Genomic DNA, 23,624 nt, shown 5'->3' on the forward strand with positions numbered 1-23,624 from the left:
TTTATTTAGTGGGTTATTATTTTGTTTTGTATTTTTTAAGAAGAGGGTGATTCTCAGGTCCTTCATGGAGCAACACCGACCTGGTTTTATTCCCTCTGACGCCACTAGATGTCATGGAAGCAAACTGACAGCTTGTGAGGAGAGTCTTTCTCCTTTCAGCACATCTTCCATCCAGACCAGCGGCTGATCAGCCTTTCTGCAACATCTCCCCAGTACAACACCAGTTCCGAGCTGTGGTCCGCGGAGCCTCGAGGGGAAAGCGACCCTGCTCTGAGCTCCGTGCGTCATCGGGACACCGTGCGTGTCAGACGTGCGTCAGACCGGAGCGGAGAGAGCCGGTCAGGATCGGGTCCTTTGCATCGATCTTCAATCTGAAAACACAATCAGTCGGTCGCCTCTCCACGCGCATGACCTCCTGAGACTCAGTGTGAGTGAGAAGGAGGAGGAAGAGGAGGAGGAGGAGGAGGAGGAGATGCGCATATCTGCAGGTCTCTAGCGCGGTCGTAAAACAAGTGGGGAGCCAGTCATCTCTCTCTGGAGCCATGCCGGGAGTCACTAAGTACAATTTAGTGGATGACGCGCACGATCTGAGGGTCCCCATGCACAACGAGGAGGTGTTCCAGGATGGGGTCTGCTTCGAAGCAAAGGTAAGTCCCTCTGCAACAGGAGAAGGGATCCTGCCTCCGGGTCTGGTGCCAGGATCAGGGACTCCAGACATGGCTTCTGACAACAGCCAGCATTAGACTGGTATTTTTGGCATTTTTACACACTAAGATCTCCAGTCTTGTGTTTTGTCAGAGTTGTGCTTTGATTAAAAAGCCCTTTTCTCTAAGAGGCAGTTTAAGTTTGGCTCTTTGGCTCGTGGTTTGCAGTCAGACCAGTCTGGATGTCATGTATCTGCAACACATCTTTATTTTTTACAGGTTAACCAACCAACAAAAAGTGTTTTCATTTCTTTCATTCTTTCTTTTTAGTTTTTTTTTTTTTCTTTTAAAGAGGAGCTGCAAAAAATATTCAGTTGGATATAATATCTACTTCTAAACCATGTTTGCCGGAAGTCTGATGTGTTTGTATTGTAGGAGTTTTGGTGACTGAACTAGTTCGGTGAAGGTGATGAAGAAAAACTGTGCAAAGGTTTTGAGCCATCTCTCATTTCTTTATTTAATAAAACAAAACGTGATAGAAAAAATCTTATTTCAGTCAGGTCTTCACACCTGACCATTTTCAGTGTTTTGTATTTTTTTCACTGATCCACAAATCATCCAAACGACAGAAAAGACCCAAAACTCAGGAGAAGAACTAACGTTGTGTCGAAACTCTTAGCTGCAACGATGCATAATGTGTTCCCATTTCCTTTATTGCATGTCCATTAAATGTCAGAATATGTCTCTACAGCGGATTTTAAAGTGATGTCTTCAATAAATACAACAGAAATATGAAACAACTCTGAGTTTTATTGTGCTGTAATTAATTAAAAAGCGTTTGAGACCTCCAATGTTCAGGAAAGAGTTAAATTCGTGTCGCTCGCCTTGTAAAAAGAATGTATTTTAACTCAAACTCTGATCTCTTCTAACCTGAATGGAGTCATTATTTCCCAACTTAACCATTTGATGTTTAACAGTAACCATGGCAACTTGTGGAATGGGATCTGTAACACTGATGATTGTGCAGCAAAAAATGGTTTATTTTAGCTGAAATTGAGGCTTTTTTTTTTTTGTTTGTGTGTTTGTTTTGGCAAAGTAATGTTTTGGTTGTCTTTTTTTCTCAACCCAAACAGGAAGTGGAAAGTGTTTTAGTCATCATCCCACTGATGGAACCAGTGTTACGTCTCAAGCCTTCCCCGATACACATAGCAGCGTGTCTCACAAAACAAACATGGATTTGATCGTCCACGCAAAAGCGCAGATTTATAACATTAAAAACTATTCTTTCAAAATCCTCAGAACAAATTGAATATTTGAAAATAATGCTTGTGTATCTGCGTGTGGACAGTGAGAACTGGGGTTTTAGGTTTTAAAACGTCCCTACCTGTGACAAAATAAACGCTCAGTCACATGGGCGACCTCTGGATGGATGGAGGCCTTCTTTATGTACTTAACAACGCGTTTATGCAGGTAGATGTTGACAGATTTTAAAAATGAAAAAGGTGATGCGGACTCAAGTTTTTTGTGTTTTGCAGGGATGAAGACTTTGTAGCTGACTTGATCATGGTACATTTAAAAAGGACTATTTTTGTGTACCACTTATCTCGTCGTAGCTGACCTTTCAAAGCTTTAACACAATATCCAACATTCACCCGATCACACACACTCAGCACTTCTAGATGCAAATTAAATGCTTCCATAAACATTTATAGACATTCCTTCCCCAACGGACCGCCTGGGAAGCAATGTGAGGTTGTGTGTCTAGTTCAGGCAGTGTGTGGAAGCCAGGAGGCGATGCAGTGATGGTGGTAGATGACAGTTTTTCCTTCTTATGAGCTGCAGAAATAAAGAGGAATTTCTTTACATAATCTCCTCCAGGCATCTTGAAGAACTTTTTTAATGTTCTGCTTTGGATGTTTCTGCTTTTTATTCTGTCCCCAGTCCAGATGATCCCACACTGCTTCAGCACTGTCTGGGTCTGGGCTCTGCCTGGGGACGATTCCCCCCCCCCATACACCAGCCATCTCCCTCTGTTACTGTTACTTAAGAATGGCTTCTTGACAGCCATCCTCCCCTGGAGAGGATTTCTGGTGAAGTTTCAGCCGACAGTATATGGATCAACTGGGGGTCCAACCTGTCTAACATGGTTATGTCTGTTCTTTGTTTATTCCCTTGAAACCATACTGGGGGGGGGGGGACAGTCTGAAGACACAATATAATAATTTCTTCTTCATATTATTTACTTTTATTTGCACATTTCAGTCAATCACGTCCCTTTTTCCCAACAATATTAAAAAATGAATGTCGGTTCGAGACCTTTGCACAGTTTTATATATTTGAAAGAAACAACATACAATCCCACCATTCCCCATATAACCAGTAACCTTTAAACCTCTTTTCTTTGCAGTACATTGGCAGCTTAGAGGTGGGTCGCCCCGGCAGCCGAATGGAGATTGTCGCTGCCATGAGGAGAATCAGAGTAAGACAATTAAATATATGACTTTCCCGACCGACTGAACTTGACCCTGGCGATAAAAGCCGCTTCGACTCCTCAGCTGTGAGGCACAGATTTATGTCACTGCATGCACACTTAGCATGTCTCCCTCCTTGTGCTTCATCCTTCTACACGGTGCTTATTGGATGCTCTCACTCAGCATCCTCCTTTCACATAAATCACCTGTCTGTGCAGAAGTCCACACTGGGCACATTCACTGGGCTGTCTGGAGGGGTTAAAGTCATGGTAGGCTTTCTGTTGGAGACGCTGCTGTGGCCAGTCGCTGCTGCGTTACACAGACGCTCAGAGTGGAAGGATTTAGCCGCTTGTCAGCTGTTAGATCTAATCTGAACAACCAAGTTATTGTGTCAGCCAGCGGTCAGCCGCATCCAGAGGTGACATCCTGGAAAGACTTAATCCTGATCGCTCGCAAACACCACAGACTAATGCTCTTTTTATTGTACTGGCCAATGTGTTTATTGTTGCAATGTTCTGGTATTTATCCTTCAGAAATCACAGAAAAACTTTAAAATGTTCGAATATTTCTTGGGATAATCGAGATGATTTTCCATCTGCTGCTTCATTTAATTCACAGCAATTCACTTCATTCTAAATATGATACTTTTATTAGAGTTTAATAGTTGTGTTCATATAAATTCATCCAATTTATTAAGAGAATTATGTCGATAATAAAATCAGCTCAACTAATTAAACCTAGCAATGTTCAGAGTTCAATCTCCCACCACTATTTAAGTGGAAAAAAACACACTATACAAGACCATTCCGAGTTTAGAGGCCTTTCTGTTCAATGTGCATTTTTCATTTGTGCAAAAATGAATTAATCTCAATTAAATACTCGTACTGTGTTCTTCTTTTAAAGCAAAAACTGCTAAATGTGTTTGTCTGAGGCTTTTAGTCAAAACTAAGAGAATGCAGGAGATAAAGAAAACAGATGAAGAGAGAAAAACTTACCTAGTGGAGGTAAATATGGTTCAGCTTAGAGCTGAAAACATAAAAGCTCATCTGTGAAAGCACCAGGCTGTTTATGAGCTCTGCGCGGTAAGTAAGAGTCCAGGGGAAGACAGACTCTGAATATTCAAACGATTAATTTGTCCTCAAAGCTCTTGCAGCAGCTCTGAGGTAAGACTGGAGGTGAGCTGGTTCAACTTGTGGCTGAGTTAGTTTCAGGCCAATGCACATGAAAAATGTTGCGTGAACGCTCCCTGTGTTCCACTTCATCTCCCTCTGACAGCAGCGTGCGAGGAGATGGATGGTCCTTTTGGTCTAGATTGTGTGTGTCTGCGTTAGCTTGGGGTAACACACACAGACATACAAGGATCTGTGTCCTTCATCTGAACACATACAACCCAGTCTGCATGTGGAAACTCCCACACAACAACAAGGTGGGTTAAATGGATAAGAGAACATGTCAAGAACAGAATTCATAAGCTTATAGACAGAGGTGGGTAGAATATAGAGTTAGCCTTATGTTACAAGTTGGAGGCCTTTCTAAGCGGAGGTAAAATCGTTGTTGCACATCAGTTATGTTTTAAGCATAGATGGCATATAAACGGTGGATGGAGTCTCCTTGACGTCAACCGTGGGTTTTTGAAAAGCTGAACTGAAGCTCATTGGGCGGTTCCTGCTGTTGCCATCTTGGCAGTGTCACGCGTGTCGTCTGTCATGGAAAATAAAAAAAAATAGTCAAAGAGTTCAAGCTGAGAGGGGGGGCTGCGTGAGGGCGAATGATTGACGTCTATGAAACTCCGACCTGCCTGTAGCTAATAGCTAACCAAGCTAACCTGGAGCTAACAGGAGCTAACCAGCTAATGGAGGTTAGTGGGCCAAAGCTAAGTCATGCTGTTAGCCGTCTAAAAACCAGAGTTCTGCTAAATTCTGCCATCTTGCAGCAGGATATCGGAAACCTGTCAATCAAAAGGACACACCCATAATTATACCAAATTTTGAGATGAAATAACTTTTTAATGAAGGAGTTAGAAAAAAAAAATCATTCCCTGGTGAATGTGACATTTTTAGCATAAAATATTTGTTTGTACCAGACTGTAAACATGTTTTCTTTCTGCTGTGAATTTGGTCTTTTTAACATGGGAGTCTATGGGGATTTGCTCTGTTTTGGAGCCCCTAGTGGATGAGGGGGGAACTGCAGTTTTTTTACACTTCCACATAGGCTTCACTTTTATCAATCAGAGGTCGCCACTTGGTTGGAAAATATTATGTTGTCAGAGAATAGTTTAATCTGAACAAAGAAAAAATGAATTCTGTGTTGAATGAAATTTTGTGCTTTCTCATCTTTGTGTGGACACAAAGCAAAACTTTACCACAGTTTTATTTATCTGCTGTGTAAGTTCTAAGTCAAGCAAAGTTGTTCATTTCTAACTTAATGACATACATTTTCAGTTAAAATGATAGACTATTCTCAGAGACGTTGCATTGTTTGTTACGCCGCCACGTTGGGAGGGAAAAAGCTAGCTGCCGTTATCAAGTGACTGTTAAGATTATCGTTTTTTATCAAGGATGGTGCTGCTTTCCAGACCAGTTCAGGACTTATGTGGGCGAGTAAAATAGCCAATTTTTAACAAAACGTTACTTGTTTGTGCTCAAGTTTTGTATGATTGACCAAAATCCTGGTTTACAAACCTCCAAACTGCCAACCGATGGAGAAATTGCTACTTGATTTAGCTTAAAATGACATTTATAATTACTTTGTCAATCAGCTGTCATATTTTACAGTATTTCAAAAGTACTTTTTTTTTTTTATCAATATTAATGGAAAAAGTACCATAAGTCAATGGTACCGCATAGACAGGAGAATGTTTGAATGCTTATCCCTAGTCATGTGACTGCATGGCTGCATCTGATTGGTGCCAGAGATCCACTGTCGGTATCTCTGGTAAAAGTAAAGCTTTTCTGATTGAATAAGTGACGATAATATTTTTCAAATAGAAAAAAAGTCATTCTGCGACGATGCTGTCTGAATGTCTACACTCATCCCTAACACCTCATTTACGACGGCTGCACTATGTAGCAGACTATAAAAGTACAGTCATTCTGTTGCCCATTTGGACACAAATCACATGGCTATCGGCTGTCACCACGGCAACCACCACACGTCGTTCCAAATCCAATCCAAACTCGTGTGAAAGAAATATACTTTTATATGCTGTATTTTATTTGTTGTATATTTATTTACTAAATAAAGATATAAAATGATCTATAGTCTTCTCTTAACCTGCTTTGATGTTCATGTCACGTCCAGCACTTTAGGCTCCTGCCTGCAAAGCATTGTGGTCTATATTGACCCGCCTAGTGACCATAAATGCTCAAGATGCATTGTGGGTAATTTTGAGTGTACTCCTTTTTTTCCTGGACATATGGACACCCCTATAAAATGGTGTGAGTACTTTTTAGGGCACTATGTAGGGAATAGGGTGGACATTCGGACACAGTCTGTGAGCCCTGTTTCATCTTCACATATTTACTCAAAAGTAAAAACTATGGCACAGTAAAACTACTCTTTGAAGTATTGTTTTGTTTTTTTTATTTACTTGTTACTCCGCTCCTCTGCTGGTTTCTGACAATAGTCATTTTCAAATTCTCTTTTCTTGTGCAGCACAAATGAAAAAAGCTTTTGTTTCCCATTCATCTGAACAACATAAACCAGCTCTGAGTAGTTTAAAAAAAATCAAAGAAAAGATGACAGAGAATATCCGAGCTCGTCACGCTGAGCAGACGAGGGTTCGTTTTCTGGCTGTGATTTCACAGAACTTCATCTGATCTATTAATCATGTGATGTTTGTCTTTGTGTGTTTTTTTTTTAAATGCTATGTGCTTTTCCTGATAAAAAACCGTGGCTGTTTTTCAGTCTCTGATATTTGGAGTCTGATCCCGCGGGGGACGCACAGTCTGTAGTATTAATCAGGCGGAGGGATGAAAGTGTCCCACACATGTCTGCCTCCCAGCAGGAGCTCGGCCTTTGAAAGCTTTAACAGCTTTCAGAAACTGAAACTGACAATTTCTCCGTGTTTACTCAATCTCAGATTTCCCTCGGGAAGATAAAAACATTCCCCTTTCCGCACGACCCCCCCCTCTTGATTTATCCTGTGTAAAGAGCTCTATCTCTACAGTGATGCTCAACACACCGTGAGACACTGTAATCACTCTGGTTTGATTTGACTTTGGTTATTTTCTGGCCAACTTTAGCTGTCGTTCTTTCTCCGCAGTATGAATTCAAACTGAAGAACATAAAGAAAAAGAAGGTCAACATCGTTGTGTCCACCGACAGTGTCAAAGTGATCCTGCGCAAAAAGAAGAAGGCAAGTTTTGTCAAGTTTTCACTTCTCTACTTCAGTCTTGTTTATCTTAACACTTAGCAGATATAATTCCACATGTTTGTGTGATTCCACAGAGAAAAGGGTGGTCATGGGATGAGAACACCATCCTGGTGACACAGGATCCCATCTACCGGTGGGTTTGTTTGGTTGAATTAGACCAAAAACAAGGATAAGGGAACCAAATATCGAAACCTGCTGACCTGAGGTCGTTTGCCTCCACAGGATCTTCTACGTCTCGCACGATGCTCAAGACCTGAAGATTTTCAGCTATATAGCCAGAGATGGACAGAGCAACAATTTCCGCTGCAATGTGTTCAAGTCAAAGAGGAAGGTAAGTTGAACCATACCTTAGTAGAGGTTTAGCATTACATGTTTGGTACATTACATGAACGGTACATGTTCCCAGACAGAAAAGCACCTACAGCTTTATGCTGTGGCTAGCGGACGTTGTGATTACCAAAAGATTTTAGGGCTGGGATGCACTTGTTGTGTATTTTTGCGTACACGATAACGTTCAGCTCCATCTGTGTGTAAACTTCTGCAAACAATGCACGCATGCTGCAGCCAACAGGTTCAATACTGGAGGTCACCACTAGGGGGCAGTACATAGCACTAGGACTCTGAACTGGTGAAAAGTCAATGCACCGACACTGTTGCCAACTTGACGACTTTCTCACTAAATCTGGCGACTTTCCAAATCACCTTGGCAACTTTTTTTGTGAAAAGCGATTAGCAACTAATCTAGCGACTTTTACTGGAGTTATTGGAGACTTTTCTGGAGACTTTTCTTTACTGAGGAGTTGGCAACAGTGTGCACCAATAACGCTGTATATCAGTTTACCAATCTGGTGTTAAAGTTACACACCCCCAGTACTCACTGCTCTATGTACTGTGAAGGAAATGTTATATTTGTAAAGCAGGTTGATTTCTCTGAAGTCACAATCTTAGCTCAATTCAACTTGTTAAAGATGGGGTTGGTAATGTTGGGGAGCTATCAAGATGAGAAAGTGGCGCCCTGTCTTGGCTCCTCCCCCTCTGGTTTCGCACCTTACATGACCAAGGCTTTTTTATTCGCAGCTTTTTCCACCGATTTTCTCTTTCTCGGCTGTTTAGCAGGAGGAGGTAAATAAACCGAGCCGGGTCGGGAAATCCTTCCTGCATTTTCTCAGCCATGTTTGTCTTCCGAGTTTCTTCTTCTCTACTTTGTATTTTCATCCTAACATGCTGTTTATATGCAGGGTGTAGCTATCAGGTTTGTTCTGCTGGAGGGGGAGGAGGGGAGCTGGGAGAAGAAGCTTACAAAATATAAAAAACTATTTCGGCCCAAACGTTTTAATTGGTCAGAGTTTTTACGTATTTACAGTGAACTGAGGGTTCTAACTATATTTCTAACTGGTCATGATTTCAAAATGTATAAACTACTATCAGGAAGAGGAACTACTTCACCCAGAGTAAAAAAACAAAATGTCCAACTATAGCTTTAAGCTTCAAAACCTTTTCTTCTGCTAGTATTGTCAAATAGTAAACAAAATGACCTAATATCCTGATTTTTTCTTACTTTTCTTCCTCTGCCTTATTTAGAAAAACATTACAAGGTAAAGAAAAATTAACAGAAGAAGCTCTTAATGACAAAGGAAGAGACAACTAAGAACAAGTGTCCCATGTATCAAAACGGTATCGTAAGATAATAAGAAGGCTACAAAATATTCTAACCCTACTTCCAAAAAAGTTGGAACACTGTGTATAATTAAAATAAAAACATAATTAAATTGAATCCATTTTTATTCCCAACAGAACAGAATAGAAATTCATAGAAAATACGAGGCAGCAACACAACTACACAACGTTGGAACAGGAGCAACAAAAGGCTGGAGGAGTAATTAACACAAATCCCAAGCAACTGGAGGAGCATTTTACAACAAATGAGGTTAACTGGCACCAGGTCGGTGACAAGATTGGGCAGGGTGTATTTCAGAGAGGCAGGATCAGTGTGTAGTATCATCAAAAGATTCAGAGAATCAGGAGGAATCTCTGTGCGGAAGGTCAAACTAGAGGCTGTTGACTTCAAGGTCCTCATGCAGCACTCGACTGGAAACCACTACATGGACTCAGGAAGACCTCACTGTGAACACGTTTCACCCTGAAATCCAGAAATGCAGGTTAACCCTTTATGGGGTGAGTAAATATGCAGCATGAAAATATGTATTTTTGGTTGTTAATGTAACAACAGAGTGGAGGTCTTGGTACATACCAGAAGGACAATTTTAGGGTAAAATTTCTAATTTCAAGTATTTCGTTGAGTGCCCTATAAAGAAGAATCCATATGTGAAGAGGATCCAGAAACACGCCGTCTTCTCTGGACCAAAGCTCATTTAAAATGTTCTGAGTGGAAACCTGGATGAAGATGTGGAAGAGTTTGTGGACAGCATGGACGGCGTGTCCTGCAGACTAAAGAGGAGAGGGAGCATCCAGCTTGTTATCATCTCTGATGGGATGGGGTTGCAGCTTCCACATCTGACAAGACAACAACAGCATGGCTTCACAGGAGAACTGCTTCTGCCTGCAGTCCAGACCTTTCATCAATACAAAACATCTGGAGCATCATGGAAGCAAAAATCCAGCAACAAAGGTCCAGGACTGTAGAGCAGCTAGAATCCTGCAGTATGCCTCAGTTTCAGCATCAGATACGGTTTTTATGTTCTACTTGGAATAAAATACGAATGTGTGAGATTTGTTTACATTTTGTTTCTATTTACATTTTACAAAACTTTCCTGGTAGGCTCAAAAATCTAATATATCACCAAAAATCCAGTCTGTACTTTCATCTACGCGAATAATTGTTGGTGTGATCCGATAAAACTAATCCAGCGTTACGGTGAAAGCTGCTGCCACAAGGAATTCTGGAGGCAAAAGACGCCTTTTTTCCTTTTAAAGGATAATCCACTGCCTCCTGTGCCAAAGGAGTTGTTAAAGGAAGCCCTGATGCTCCTTCCCTTTTATCATGATGCACTGTTGAGACACTTCTGGGTCATTTCACCAAGGTGGGAATATTGTATTAGCCAGGAAGACTAAATGAGCAACCAGTTTGTCTGTTCTGCCATCTGCTGTCTTTGCTGGAGCTGCCTACCAACGGCGACAGCAGTCGGATTCACTGCTTTGGGCTGCAGGGCTCAGTTGGTGATGAAGGAATAGAACATAAAGGGAGAAATTTACACTTTCACAAACATCCGTTTTCTAATTTTAGAGGCGCTGTGGAAGTGAGCGTCATCGCCTCAAAGCAAGAAGGTTCTGGATCAGTTCTCAGCCGGGGCCTTGTGCGTATCTTCCTCCAACAGTCCAAAAACAGCCATGTTATGTTCATCTGCAATTGGTCTGTAGTGGGCGTTAGCGTGCATGGACATTTGTCTCTGTGATGGATCTGTCCAGGTTGTATCACCTCTAGAATAGCTCCAGTACCAGCTGGGACACTCTGCAGCGAGCCTGGATAGGATGAAGTGGGTATAGACCATGGATGGATGACTGCTCTGCTACTTAACGTTAGCCTGTTGAACCTTGGCGCATGTTTTATAGAAGACATTTGCTCTGTGATCATTAATTGACCTTATTAAAGCAGTAAATGTGTAATTCACAATGTTCCAATTACTTCCCATGCAGGTTTTCAGTTAATGCAACATTTGGGTTTTTTCTGTTAGATTTTTGTCTGTTTCAATCACTGATAAAAGAAATACTGGGTTTCCAGAGTTTAATTAAAAGGAAACTCATTAAGGAGGTTGTTCCACATTGTTATGCAGCGTAAAAAAAAAAGATGCTTTTTCAAATGAGAAGCATGAAGGAATGAAAACACTGGAAACTACTTGAAAACTTCAGCGAGATCCTCGTACTGTTAAAAATGTGCGTGGGATTCAGAGAACAAATGGGTTTGTAGATGAAAGCGGATCAAGAAAGTCCTTGTCAAAATGAATCATGGTCATCTGGTGACGCTCCAGAGGCTGCGGCGGTCCATAAAGCTGGACTTTGGCCTCCTTTAACAAATACTTTGCAGTGACATTATAAACTTATAAAACAAATAAAACTTATGTATTCATAAACAGTCAACAGTAAAACAGTCGAGAGTTATTGGACAAGTGTAGTTGTGTGTATAAATGATACGTTTAAGATAAAAATGGTCCAATGCACAGGTTTGTGTATGTTAAAGGATCCCCAGGACATCGTTTCCTCACAGTTTGTCCAAGCCAGATGTTGTCTCTTTTATGTTTATTCTTTTACTGACATTATTTTTGTTGGTTAAAGAGACAGTAGACTATTTTAGAAGCTTTATCAGGCAACACGAGTTTGGGGGGGTGTCAGAGTGTGTGTGTTTGAATGATCATGTGGCTATTTGTTTTAATATATGAAAAGCGGACGCTTTTATCCAAAGCAACTTACATACATACATGATCATACCACAATAGGATTGTGCTGAGTCATTGTAAAATTAAAAATGCTACTTCTCACAATGAACGGTGGGATGAAATGATTAAAACAGCCAATTATGAGCAGCTGACATATAGATCTGATTTTAGTCCATTTTTATTTATCTAACTGTACGAACGGTTTATTGTGAATCATTTCCGTGATGGGATAGGATAGAGAAAAATGAGTCTTTGGGCTTCAGCATATTTCTTTTCAGTTGCTGAGTGATTAATCGTTTTGTAAAACTATGATTTTACTTTTGGATTTCAAACCGAAATAAAAAAATATTCAGTCATTTATTTTACTATAAATTTATAATGTCCTTTATCCTTGTTGAACTTTGTTGTTTTTATACTGCGTTAGTAATTAAGTGAATGTCCAGAATACCAGAAGCAATGTGACGATTACCTCACCTTGTAGCTTAAAGAAAAGGTTTATAGTTCAGCTACATGAAGGAGGTCAGCGGCGGTTCTAGACAGGAAATGTTTCGTAAAGAGCTTCCAGAGATCTTCGCAAAAAGGTGTGAACTGGCTGAAGTTAACCCCGCAAAAAGGAAGAAAACACTGTTCACTTATTAAAAACTTTAAGAAACGTCACTGACGTCCCACTTGTAGTTGAACTACAAGTCATTTGCTGAAACCACGAGATTTGATCAAATCCAGGAAAATTTAAAAGGACTTGTACTTATATAGTGCTTTCCTAGTCATGCAGACCACTCAAAGCGCTTTACACTACTTGTCATGTTCACCCATTCACACGCACACTCCGATAGGCACATTGGAGGGCAGCTTGGCGTTCGGTGTCTTCCCCCAGGACACTTCAGCATTTTAGTCAGGGGAATCCTGGAATCGACCTCCCAACTTTCCAGTTGAAGGACAACTGCTCTTCCTCCTGAGCTACAGCCATCCCTTACAGGGTGTATTTTGAGAATTAATGGTTGTGTTTTTCACATTTTAGGAGTTTTCTTTGTTGGGTTTTTTTTTTTACATTTTTGTACAAAGCTGAAAGTTGCTGATGATTTGGAGCAGCTGAGAGCTGCACATGATCCTCCCAGTTGCCTTAACATTTATTATCAATATGGATTGTTGGACAGATATTTCTTGCCTGGAAAGAGGCTCTGAGGGCTGTTCTTACCTTTACTGGGAAGAATCCAGATGGCTCTGATGGTAAACCTCAAATCATTGATCTAATTTGCATAGAAAAGATAGTTATATACAGATAATTCATGCAAACACATACCAAGGATTTTCTTCCAACCACATGCCTTCAAGCAAACTCTTTCTGCTGGCAACTTCCCAGATTGCTGTGTATTGTTGTGATAAACCATCTGGAGGTGTCAGGCTAACAAACATGAAGCTGAAAGCTCATAAAGGATCAGCTGAGATGCAGTAGATTTGCGCTAACCCTGTATATGCTACGTAGAGCTGGAAATACTTATAATACTAACCATACATACTAATTATGATCATTATAATGATAGAAATATAAATAAACATCCCCTCTACATGGTGTTGTAGACTGATTACATCATGGGGTGCATCAACACAGCTAACCCAAAAGATAAAACAGAAATAAGAAATTTCAATTTAGCTTTATTTGTATAACTCCACTTCACAACAAAATCATCTCAGAGCACTTTACAGACGTCAGTTCAAACCTATTCATAATAAATAACCTGGTTAAAGAAAACCAACTTATTGCATCAAATCTTGACTTGGATCCAATCTCCCATACTGAGCTGCATGAGGCGACAGTGGGAAGGAAAAAACTCCCTTTTAACAGGAAGGCAAAACCTCCTGCAGAACCCGACTCAGGGGGGGCAGCCGTCTGCCTGGGATGGTTGAGGTGAAGAGGACAGGAAAGACAGATCAACATAAACTACAAGTTTTATCCTGCCGCAATGACCACTTTTGTCTTCTTAGAGTTAAACCAAAGATAAAATTCAAACAGATGGACACCAGAGGAGCCTTCAGGTACCTTAATGAAATCAGCTACAGTTTAACAGATTTTACTGAAGTATTTGAACAGAAAATGGACTCTGTGATGCTCCTAAGTAGCTGGTAATGTCACCACAGTGACGGCCTTAAAGCCTTTTGGCAGCAGCGCTGTATGGAATCTTGTCATCTGGTAACTTGGGCAGGGTTGAAACTAAGAGGTTGGATTGGCTGGGGAGGGCTTCATAAATGCATGGAGATTATATTAATTTGATGGTTTTTGACTTCTGGCCACCAAAAGCTGACTAAAACAGATCTTGTCCCTCCTCTACTTAGTTCCAGTCACGTCATCTTCACAGTTGTCCTCTTCCCATCTGCTTGGCCTCCCCTTTTTAATTGCTTTCTCCCTGTAATGGATGAGTTGCCACATTTCCCCACCGACTCTTGTCATGGTGACTTAGAGCCCAGAGTTCAGGGTATAAACTTAACTATGCTCCATCTAATATCCCGGCTCCACTTCCTGAGAGTATATTTCAACCTTTTCCTTTGACCTGTCTCTTTTTCACTTGAATGAATCTGACTGAAATGTCATGTTTCTTTATTTCTATGTGATTTTCCACCGATGGAAGTTTGATACAAGTTTTGAGATATTGTAATGGCCTATTTGACAAGAATCTGCAGGTATTTGCATTATGGATTAAGTAGCAAAGCCAAATAAAACAACAGCAGTGCTGTTTTGTTTGGTGTTTTTATTTGTTTGTTTTTTTTGTATTTTTTGTTTTGTTTTGTTTTAAGCCAAAGGTAAAGATGGAATCCAATAACTTATTGATTTGTACCACAAAGATGGCACTCAAGGAGCTAATACTGTTTATCAAAACAAGCCTCTACAGAACCCTCAGCCTAAAGTCAACAAACCTGGAAAGGTCCAAGATATTTATATGCTATGTTTGTTCTGCACATGTTTTTTTTTTTTTATTTACAAACCACAAAAATAAAAGGTATTTGTGTATATTTAGATTTATTCTTAACTTTTGTTGATAAAACCATCAAATGAATGGAAAAGGGAAAATTCAGTGGCTCCATAAATTCATTTTAATGACTCAGATTTCATTATTCTGAAAGCATTAACTTCATCATTAACATTGACTTTTCTTGTAGTTTGGCTGTATAAGATACTTTTGAGAATTATTAAATTAGTTTTGAGATAATTGAGGGTTGAGATAATTGATGATTAGTTTTATTCACAACTGGGAAAGTTAAAGGGTGTGCCTGATTTTCCTGTAATACCACTTCTTGCCACTAGATGGGGCATTAATCACCGTTGTTTCCAGAGGAAGATGCGTTTGGGGATGTGCAGAGAAAACAACAAAAACTCTGTTGTAGTTTCCCTGCTCCAACACACCTGATTTAAATGGATCTATCAGCTTCTTTTCAGTTTCTTCACAATGACCTTTTTACTTCAGTTTGGTGCATTGGAGAGGCAAAGGAACATAAACCTGCAGGATGGCAGCCTTTAAGACTAGAATTTGACAAACATGTTGCCAAAAGAGAATTAAATTTCGAAGAATTCAGTAAAAGCACAACTATTACAATAAAGACAGAAGTTCCTGGCAGGTTAACATTACCTTTTCCTCCACCTTCTCCCTCAAAAATACCACGTTAGCAGCAAACACAGTTATTAAATTCATGTTTTTTTCCCATGTAAAACAATGATTGTTACAGAAATTGTTTAATAGTTGAGTAGATAAACAAATTAAAGAATTTCTATTTTTAAAAAAAAGTATTTCATGTTTTCTACAACAAGCATTTGCCAGTGTTTGTTCTCTGCTATTTGTTGCGTTTTTACTTTGAAGCAACAAACTCCTGGTGCTTTTTAACATGGCAGCCCAAATGCTTTATGAGATTGCTGGAAACATTCTTGAGGCCTGTGGAAATTTTAGCTCTGTTCAAGGCATGTTGCTGTTGTGCTAGTGGGAGTTTTTGTGTAATAAAGTCAAATTGCGGACATAATGCTAATGCTAAATGTTAGCACAACTGTGAGGCAGCTACTTCAACGCCTACCAACTCAAAACAATATGTCACAAGACCGTATAACTTTCTGGGTCTCTGTGTGGAGGTAGGCGTCATGAAGACTTATTTTTGTGGTATTGGATGGTATTTAGACAGAAATACTTTCTGTTTGAAACGATTGGCGAGTACTCCTGTTCTAAACCTATTCTACACAATCTGATACTTGTCACCTGCCTCTTAACTCATTGGCTGCTAGCAGGGAGCCTCATTCTGTCGGCATTTTGACTCAACTTTCAGGACCTCTGAATGTTGTAGATGTGGAGGGCTGATTTTGCTGGTTGCTGCATCGGGGTGTCTTTGGAGCAGAATTACAACATGTTGTGTGCAAAGAGTGCATTTTGGGGATGTTTTGATGACCGTATCCGGCTAACTAATACAAAGAGCACAAAAAATGTCTTTGGCAGCCAATGCGTTAATGGATACCAGAAGGCTGAAGATTCATGGGTCAAAATATGTCAAAATACAGAGAAAAATAAGTTTAAATATGGTCCAAATAAAAAAATTCAGACTGGATAAAATGGAACTTTTCTCCCAAATTTTTCCCAGGGTCGGGCAAGTAAAGCAAATACATTCTGATTTTAATAACCTAGATGTAGTGGAGTTTAATCAGACACAATTTTATCTGTTTTTTTGATTACCTTTATTACATGCTGGTGGGAGCTGTTTCACATGTGAGGCTGACAAGCTACATGCTGTAGATTTATTTGAACTACAACATTCAGCCTTGCTTTCATTTTTGTTCTACTTCTTCTGGTAATATTTCTGCTTTTTGTCTCTGATTAATTTTCCCTGTTGTACCGCACACATGGCGCAATACATCTGAGCGTCTCACGTGTGTAATTTTGAGAGGAAAATGAAAGGCATGCTTTCCTCCATATATCTGCATATCCGGCAGAGGCAATTTTTCTTCCACGACAAAGACGGAGCATCAGTGAGGTTGACTCCCATCCCCTCACCATGGATACCAGGCTGGCGGTGACCTAGCAAAGCTGAATACTAATCATTCCAGTGGGAAGAGGAAAGAAAAGGGGCTTTTTCTTTACGCATTTAAAGACATTTTCACCACAGCTGAACGCAACACCCACCACATTGTCATGGAACACAAGCAGAGGTGCCTCTTTACCTCCCCAGGGTTGCAAGGCCTTATCTGGGGGTTGCAGACTAAGCATGTCTGCTGAGTAGGTGGAGATGGATCAGCTGATAAATGAAAATTTAATTTATTTTCATGTTGCAGTGGAAGGCTTAGACGTGAGCTCAGTGCATCATACTTGCCTTTTGTGCTTGCCCGTCAGAGGGATTGAGGTTTAACAAGACAGTTCAAAAGCAAATTAAAATTCTCTGTTCTGTTCTGATGGGACTTTATAATCAATTTCCCCACTGTATTCCTGTTTTATTGGTTGTTTTTGGTTTTTCTGTTGCACTTGATTAAGCTGGTTTCAAGCTTGAGTTACCTTGACATATTGGCCGAATGGCTAGAGGCAGGATGATCCTCCAGATGCAGGCAGCAATAAATTTATTTTGACGGGGCTCCTGCTGACATTCAATATAGAAAACATCACCCTTAGTGAAGGTAGACGGATAAAGATTAATTCCTGCAGGTTGAAAACACAATCAGTGAACCACATATTGATGCTTTGAGAAAAAAAAAGAGAAGTGGGGTCTTACAGGTCATACTTATTTTTCCAACCTCTATTTAAAACTTGCTGTTAGGTAAGAGCTAAATGTAATGTTTTTGATATATAAATACCATATATTCATGATAAGCCCTGCGATGGACTGGTGAGAGGTCCAGTGTGTACCCTGCCAGTGTGCCCAAAGACTGCTCAGAATTTTTAATTAATCCTAAGCACAAAACTAACTATAAATCCTTTGAATTCCTGACATTAAATTTATCTCATCCAAAATGGAATTCAGAGAAACCGCTCCTTTTAGCATTAGTGTATCGCCCACCTGGACCTTACTCCGAGTTTCTGACCGAATTCTCTGATCTCTTGTCTGAGTTAGTGCTGACTACTGATAAGGTCATTGTACTAGGTGATTTTAATATTCATGTTGACGTTGAAAATGATAGTTTAAACATTTCCTTTAGCTCTATTCTAAACTCAGTTGGGTTTTCACAAAATGTCAATGGAGCCACTCACTCTCATGGTCACACTCTTGATCTTGTTCTAACATATGGTATTGAGACTGATAAGCTCAAAGTATGTCCTCAAAACCCTGTCTTGTCCGATCACTTCTTATTAACCTTTGAATTCACTTTATTTGATTACTCACTGACCAAAAATAAATTCTACTATAGTAGATGTTTATCAGACAATAATATTACAAAATTTAAACAATCAATTGAATCAATTTTTTCACATCTACCATGTGTTAGCATGACCGAGAGTCCCCCTTTAAGCCTTACTCCTGCTCAGATTGATCAACATGCTGATACTATAACAGCTTCAATGCGTACAACCTTGGATAATGTTGCTCCCCTAAAGAAGAAGAAATTAGGTAAGATTATGAAGGCTCCCTGGTTTAATTCCCAGCTTCGAGCTCTAAAACAGGCATCAAGGCATTTGGAAAACAGATGGCGTTCATCAGGACTAGAGGAGTCTCACTTAACCTGGAAAGAAAGTTTAAGCGTATACAAAAAAGCCTTACGTATGGCAAGAACAGCTTATTATTCATCATTGATAGAGGAAAACAAAAACAACCCTCGGTTTCTTTTCAGCACTGTAGCTAGGCTTACTAAGAGCCGGAGCGCTGTGGAGCCATGTATTCCTTTCTCACTTAGCTGTGATGATTTCATGTATTTTTTCAGGAATAAAATTGACACTATTAGAGATCAAATTCACAATACTCTTCCTTCTACCTATAATGTTGAGCCTGTTGTGGTCTCCGAAGCATCCTTAGAACCAGGATCTGACTTGTGTCGAAATAGTTTCTGTCCTGTCCAACCCTCTGAAGTAACTAAAATAATAGCTTCATCTAAACCATCCACCTGTATCTTAGACCCTCTCCCAACGAGCCTCTTTAAGGACATTTTCCCTTTAATTAATACATCACTACTAAGTCTTATCAATATGTCTTTAGTGACAGGATATGTACCACAATCATTTAAAACTGCTGTAATCAAGCCTTTACTTAAAAAGCAATCTCTGGATCCAGAGGTGATAGCAAATTATAGACCTATATCTAACCTCCCGTTTATGTCCAAAATTCTGGAGAAAATAGTTTCAGCTCAGCTACATGCCCACCTGAGCAGAAATAATTTACGCGAGGAGTTTCAGTCAGGATTTAGAGCTCATCATAGTACTGAGACAGCATTGGTGAAAGTTACTAATGACCTTCTTATGGCCTCAGACAAAGGACTTGTGTCCGTACTTATCTTGCTTGATCTTAGTGCTGCATTTGATACAGTCGATCATAACATTCTGTTACAAAGACTAGAACAGGTGATTGGAATTACAGGTACAGCGTTAAGCTGGTTTAAATCATATTTATCTGATAGACTTCAGTTTGTTCATGTAAATGACAAGTCCTCCTCCCAAACTACAGTAAGTCATGGAGTTCCTCAAGGTTCTGTACTTGGACCAATACTCTTCACGCTATATATGCTCCCTTTAGGCAAAATTATTAGACAGCATGGAATAAACTTTCATTGTTATGCAGATGATACTCAACTATACTTATCCTTTAAACCAGATGAAACAAATCAGCCCAATAGGCTACAAAATTGTCTCATAGACATAAAGACTTGGATGTCTAGAAATTTTCTCCTCTTAAACTCAGATAAGACTGAAGTAATTCTCATTGGATCTGAAAAACTCAGAGCTAAATTTTCCGGTTTTGTAATGAACCTGGATGGCATTACTTTAGCTTCCAGTGCTACAGTGAGAAACCTTGGAGTAATATTTGACCCTGACCTGTCCTTTGGCCCACATATTAAGCAGGTTACTAAAACAGCCTTCTTTCATTTACGTAATATAGCCAAAATTAGGGACATTCTGTCTCGGAGTGATGCAGAAAAACTGGTTCACGCTTTTGTTACTTCGAGACTAGATTACTGTAACTCTCTATTACTGGGCTGTCCTAAATATGCCCTGAAAAGCCTTCAGCTGATCCAGAATTCTGCAGCCAGAGTCCTGACCAGAACCAGCATGAGAGATCATATTTCTCCAGTTTTAGCCTCTCTTCATTGGCTGCCTGTTGAATCTAGAATAGAATTTAAAATCCTTCTCCTTACATATAAAGCCATCCACAGCCAGGCACCACTATATATCAAAGACCTCATTGTTCCTTATATACCAAGTAGAGTACTTCGTTCGCAGACTGCAGGCTTACTTGTGGTTCCTAGAGTCTCAAAGAGCCGAGCAGGAGGCAGAGCCTTTGGTTATCAGGCCCCTCTCTTATGGAATAAGCTCCCAGTTAGTGTTAGGGAAGCAGACACCCTCCCCACCTTTAAGACTAGGCTGAAGACTTATCTTTTTGATAAGTCCTATAGCTAGGGATGGTTAGCATCCCTTAGTTATGCTGCTATAGGTTTAGACTGCTGAGGGACATTTCCTGATACACTGAGCTTCTTTCTTTTTCTCTTTATCTCTTTCTTTTACCCCCCCCCCCCCCCCCATAACAGTGTTGCATCATTAACATGTATGTCTCCTGTCTCAGCAGGTCTCCCTGGCCGGGAGTAGCAGTTCCTGTTGTCTGTTGTCTTTCTGTCCTCTTCCCCCCACACAGCAGAGGCAGATGGCTGCCTGTCCTGAGCCGGGTTCTGCCGGAGGTTTCCTTCCTGTTAAAAGGGAGTTTTTTCCTTCCCACTGTTGCCAGTGTGCTTGCTCAGGATGGGAGATTGAGTTGGACTCAACTCAATCTGTTGGTTTCCTTATATAGGCTGTTATGAATTGGCCTTCATTATGTTTTCCCCTCTGTCTGTAAAGCGTCTTGAGATGGCATTGCCGTGATTTGACGCTATATAAATAAAGTTGAATTGAATTGAATTGAATTGCTGGGATAGGCTCCAGCTTCCCCGCAACCCTTCATCAGACAAAGCGGTTTGGATAATGAATGAATGAATATTTACCTCCGCCAAGGAGGTTATGTTTTCATCAGAGTTTGTTTGGTTGTCTGTAACATTACTCAAAAAGTTATGGATGGAATTTAATAAAATCTTCGGGATATGTTGGAGGTGTCACAAGGAACAAATGATAAAACTTTGGTGGAAGAGATCCTGGATTTTGGCTTTTAAATAAAAAGTACAAAGCAGACACCGCGCCACTGACTACCACGCCATCGTATGGGCGTGTGAGTAATGCGCGTAACTTTGGCTATGATTGGTCAATCGGTATGACCGACCCCTCTTTCTTATTGTGTGATACGGTAGAACCTTGCTGATGTCATCATGTTTACATAAATGTGACCAATCATCACAGACAAAGCAGGAAATGTTCATGACACTGAATGACTGACACCCGTTGTCGTCCAATCAAACTGATGTTACCGGGCAGAAAATGGTGATTTTGTCCACCTAACTACTCCCGAAGCACCGTGGGAAACGTAGTCGCTTGACTGAATGCAGTTTTGTGTCGGTGGATTAAAGTTTTGGAGGAAAAACAGCAAAGGTAAGACAGAATATGTGACGATGTTTTTCAAATGTGAAGCATAAATTCAGCCTTCTTTTGACTCTGGTTGAGTGAATCTTGGTCATAGCGACATTAAACTGGTATGACTGGAATCTGTGGGATGTGTACTTTCAGTAGAGGTGCTGTTTGTTCCTCTCCATGCCGCTGGGTGGACACGAGGGTCCAATATTTTAGTTTGTTTTGTTCTGTGGACTTTGTTCACCTGGTCTTTTAATTACCTCCACCAAGGAGGTTATGTTTTCGCCAGAGTTTGTTTGTTTGTTTGGTTGTCTGTTAGCAACATTACTCAAAAAGTTAAGGATGGATTTTGATGAAATTTTCAGGAAATTTGGGGGTCTCACAAGGAACAAATGATTACATTTTGGTGGAGATCCAGCAGAGATCCTGAATTTTGGATCACTTTGAAGTTATGTTGGGTGGTAATCACAATATGCTTGGCGGAGGTCTGCGCTCTCCCAGTGTTAGAAAAGCCCTGGGAGAGCACAAACTTGAAATGTTGCCTATTTAAGCTGCAAATAAAGCATTCTTGCATGTTTGATTTATAAGTCTTTGAATGGACTCTCCACCATGCTTGAATGTGTTTATTATGTTCAAATCAAGTATAAATGACAGCTTCAGAAATTATCAGAATATGTATCAGTGTGCCATCAATTACATGTTTTTAAGGTAAGAAAGATCATTTGTCCTTTAAGTTTGATTATAAGACGAATTAATGATTGGATATAATGGCAAAAATGTCCTTTTATAAACAGAAAACTGAGTCTGGAGTTTAGTTTGATTAATTGATTAATTGTTCTTGTTTCTTTCTCACACAGTTTAAAGGTACAGTTTGAGAAATACTGACATTTAGTGGTAAAAATGTGAATAAATGCACAGTTGTAAAAAGAGCATCAGCATCAGTGGCAAAAACCCTTCCAGTGGGTCTAGTGCAGCAATGCCTGCACTACAGGTATTCAGACTTTTTCTATGGTCCTTTCAGGACTCCAAATGGAGCTCTTGTGCCAAAACAAAGCTGCAGTTTTAAAGCTCAAAATGTTTTCACTTCACACAGAGTTGTTTGTCCATTCAGAGACACTGTACTGTACAAATATGGCAGCTTCCACCTATGAGGACCCACAGCAAGTAGATTTTCTAAGGACCCACTTGTGCTCCCTAACATACATAAATGGGACCATCCGTTTCAAACGTTGTCATACTTTGTCACTATCATACTGCCATACGTCAACTTGCCATAGTTGTTGAGTCGATTTGAGTTGAGAACACCAGTGGGCAGTTTGGAGTCCACTTCCTCGTTTTGACACAGGTTGGTAGTGATGATGCAGTAAAGTTGTTTACAATCATCCAAAAACACCAGAATGGATTGAACAATAAAACCGCTTTTTTGCTTTTCTTAATTTCTCCAGTGTCTTTTTCGGGTAATTTTTATTGCGCCGTCTTCTTCCAGTTCCTTTCTTCTTCTCTGGTTTGTTCCGATCTCCAGATGCGTGTGGGCTATATAACTCAACACTGCCGCTGCAATTTCTGGTGTTGTTGCTCCATTTTCTGCATCAGCTGACGGCCAACTAAGCTCCTTGAAAACAGACCAAATTACACTCAGGAGACTAAATGTCAGTCTGTCTGTGTATCCGTCCTCTGCATCAAGCTTAAATGGGCCTTAAGAGAATAACAACATATCATTTTAGATTATTTTGGTGACATGATTAGACCTGTGACGGACTGGCGCCCTGTCCAGGGTGTACCCTGCCTCTCGCCCAATGATTGCTGGGATAGACTCACCCGACCCCTAACTGGACCAAGCAAGTAAGAAATGGATTGATTAGGTACCAAGTAAAACACAGCTTTGAATGCTATCCATTTTTCAACGATTGACAGACGCTGTACCTTTTATGGAAAGAGCTCGTAAGTGCTGCTCCTGGAAAAACCTGGTTTTTTTTTTACTGTAAAGAAACTGATATTTTAGAATAAAATCCTTGATCTAAGTCCTGGAGAAGTGTCTGAATGCCTCAGTAAAGTAAGAAGGGGTCGTCAGAGGTTTTAGCTTTGACCAG

The 23,624-nt window shown here is 40.2% G+C and overlaps 1 protein-coding gene across 1 annotated transcript in view; it reads left to right on the forward strand.

Moving 5' to 3' along the window:
- Positions 1 to 542: 542 nt before the first annotated feature.
- LOC306757877 (carboxyl-terminal PDZ ligand of neuronal nitric oxide synthase protein-like) overlaps positions 543 to 23,624 on the forward strand; it is a gene marked incomplete at both ends in the record, with an annotated part of 33,888 nt that continues 10,806 nt past the window's right edge. The window contains 5 exons of the mRNA XM_079243050.1: positions 543 to 647; positions 3,052 to 3,123; positions 7,380 to 7,472; positions 7,565 to 7,623; positions 7,713 to 7,821. Of these exons, the coding sequence (XP_079099176.1) occupies positions 543 to 647; positions 3,052 to 3,123; positions 7,380 to 7,472; positions 7,565 to 7,623; positions 7,713 to 7,821 (438 nt within the window). The remainder of the gene's footprint in view (positions 648 to 3,051; positions 3,124 to 7,379; positions 7,473 to 7,564; positions 7,624 to 7,712; positions 7,822 to 23,624) is intronic.

Source organism: Telmatherina bonti (genome assembly GCF_933228915.1).
Source record: "Telmatherina bonti genome assembly, chromosome: 7".
NCBI classification, from domain to species: domain Eukaryota; kingdom Metazoa; phylum Chordata; class Actinopteri; order Atheriniformes; family Telmatherinidae; genus Telmatherina; species Telmatherina bonti.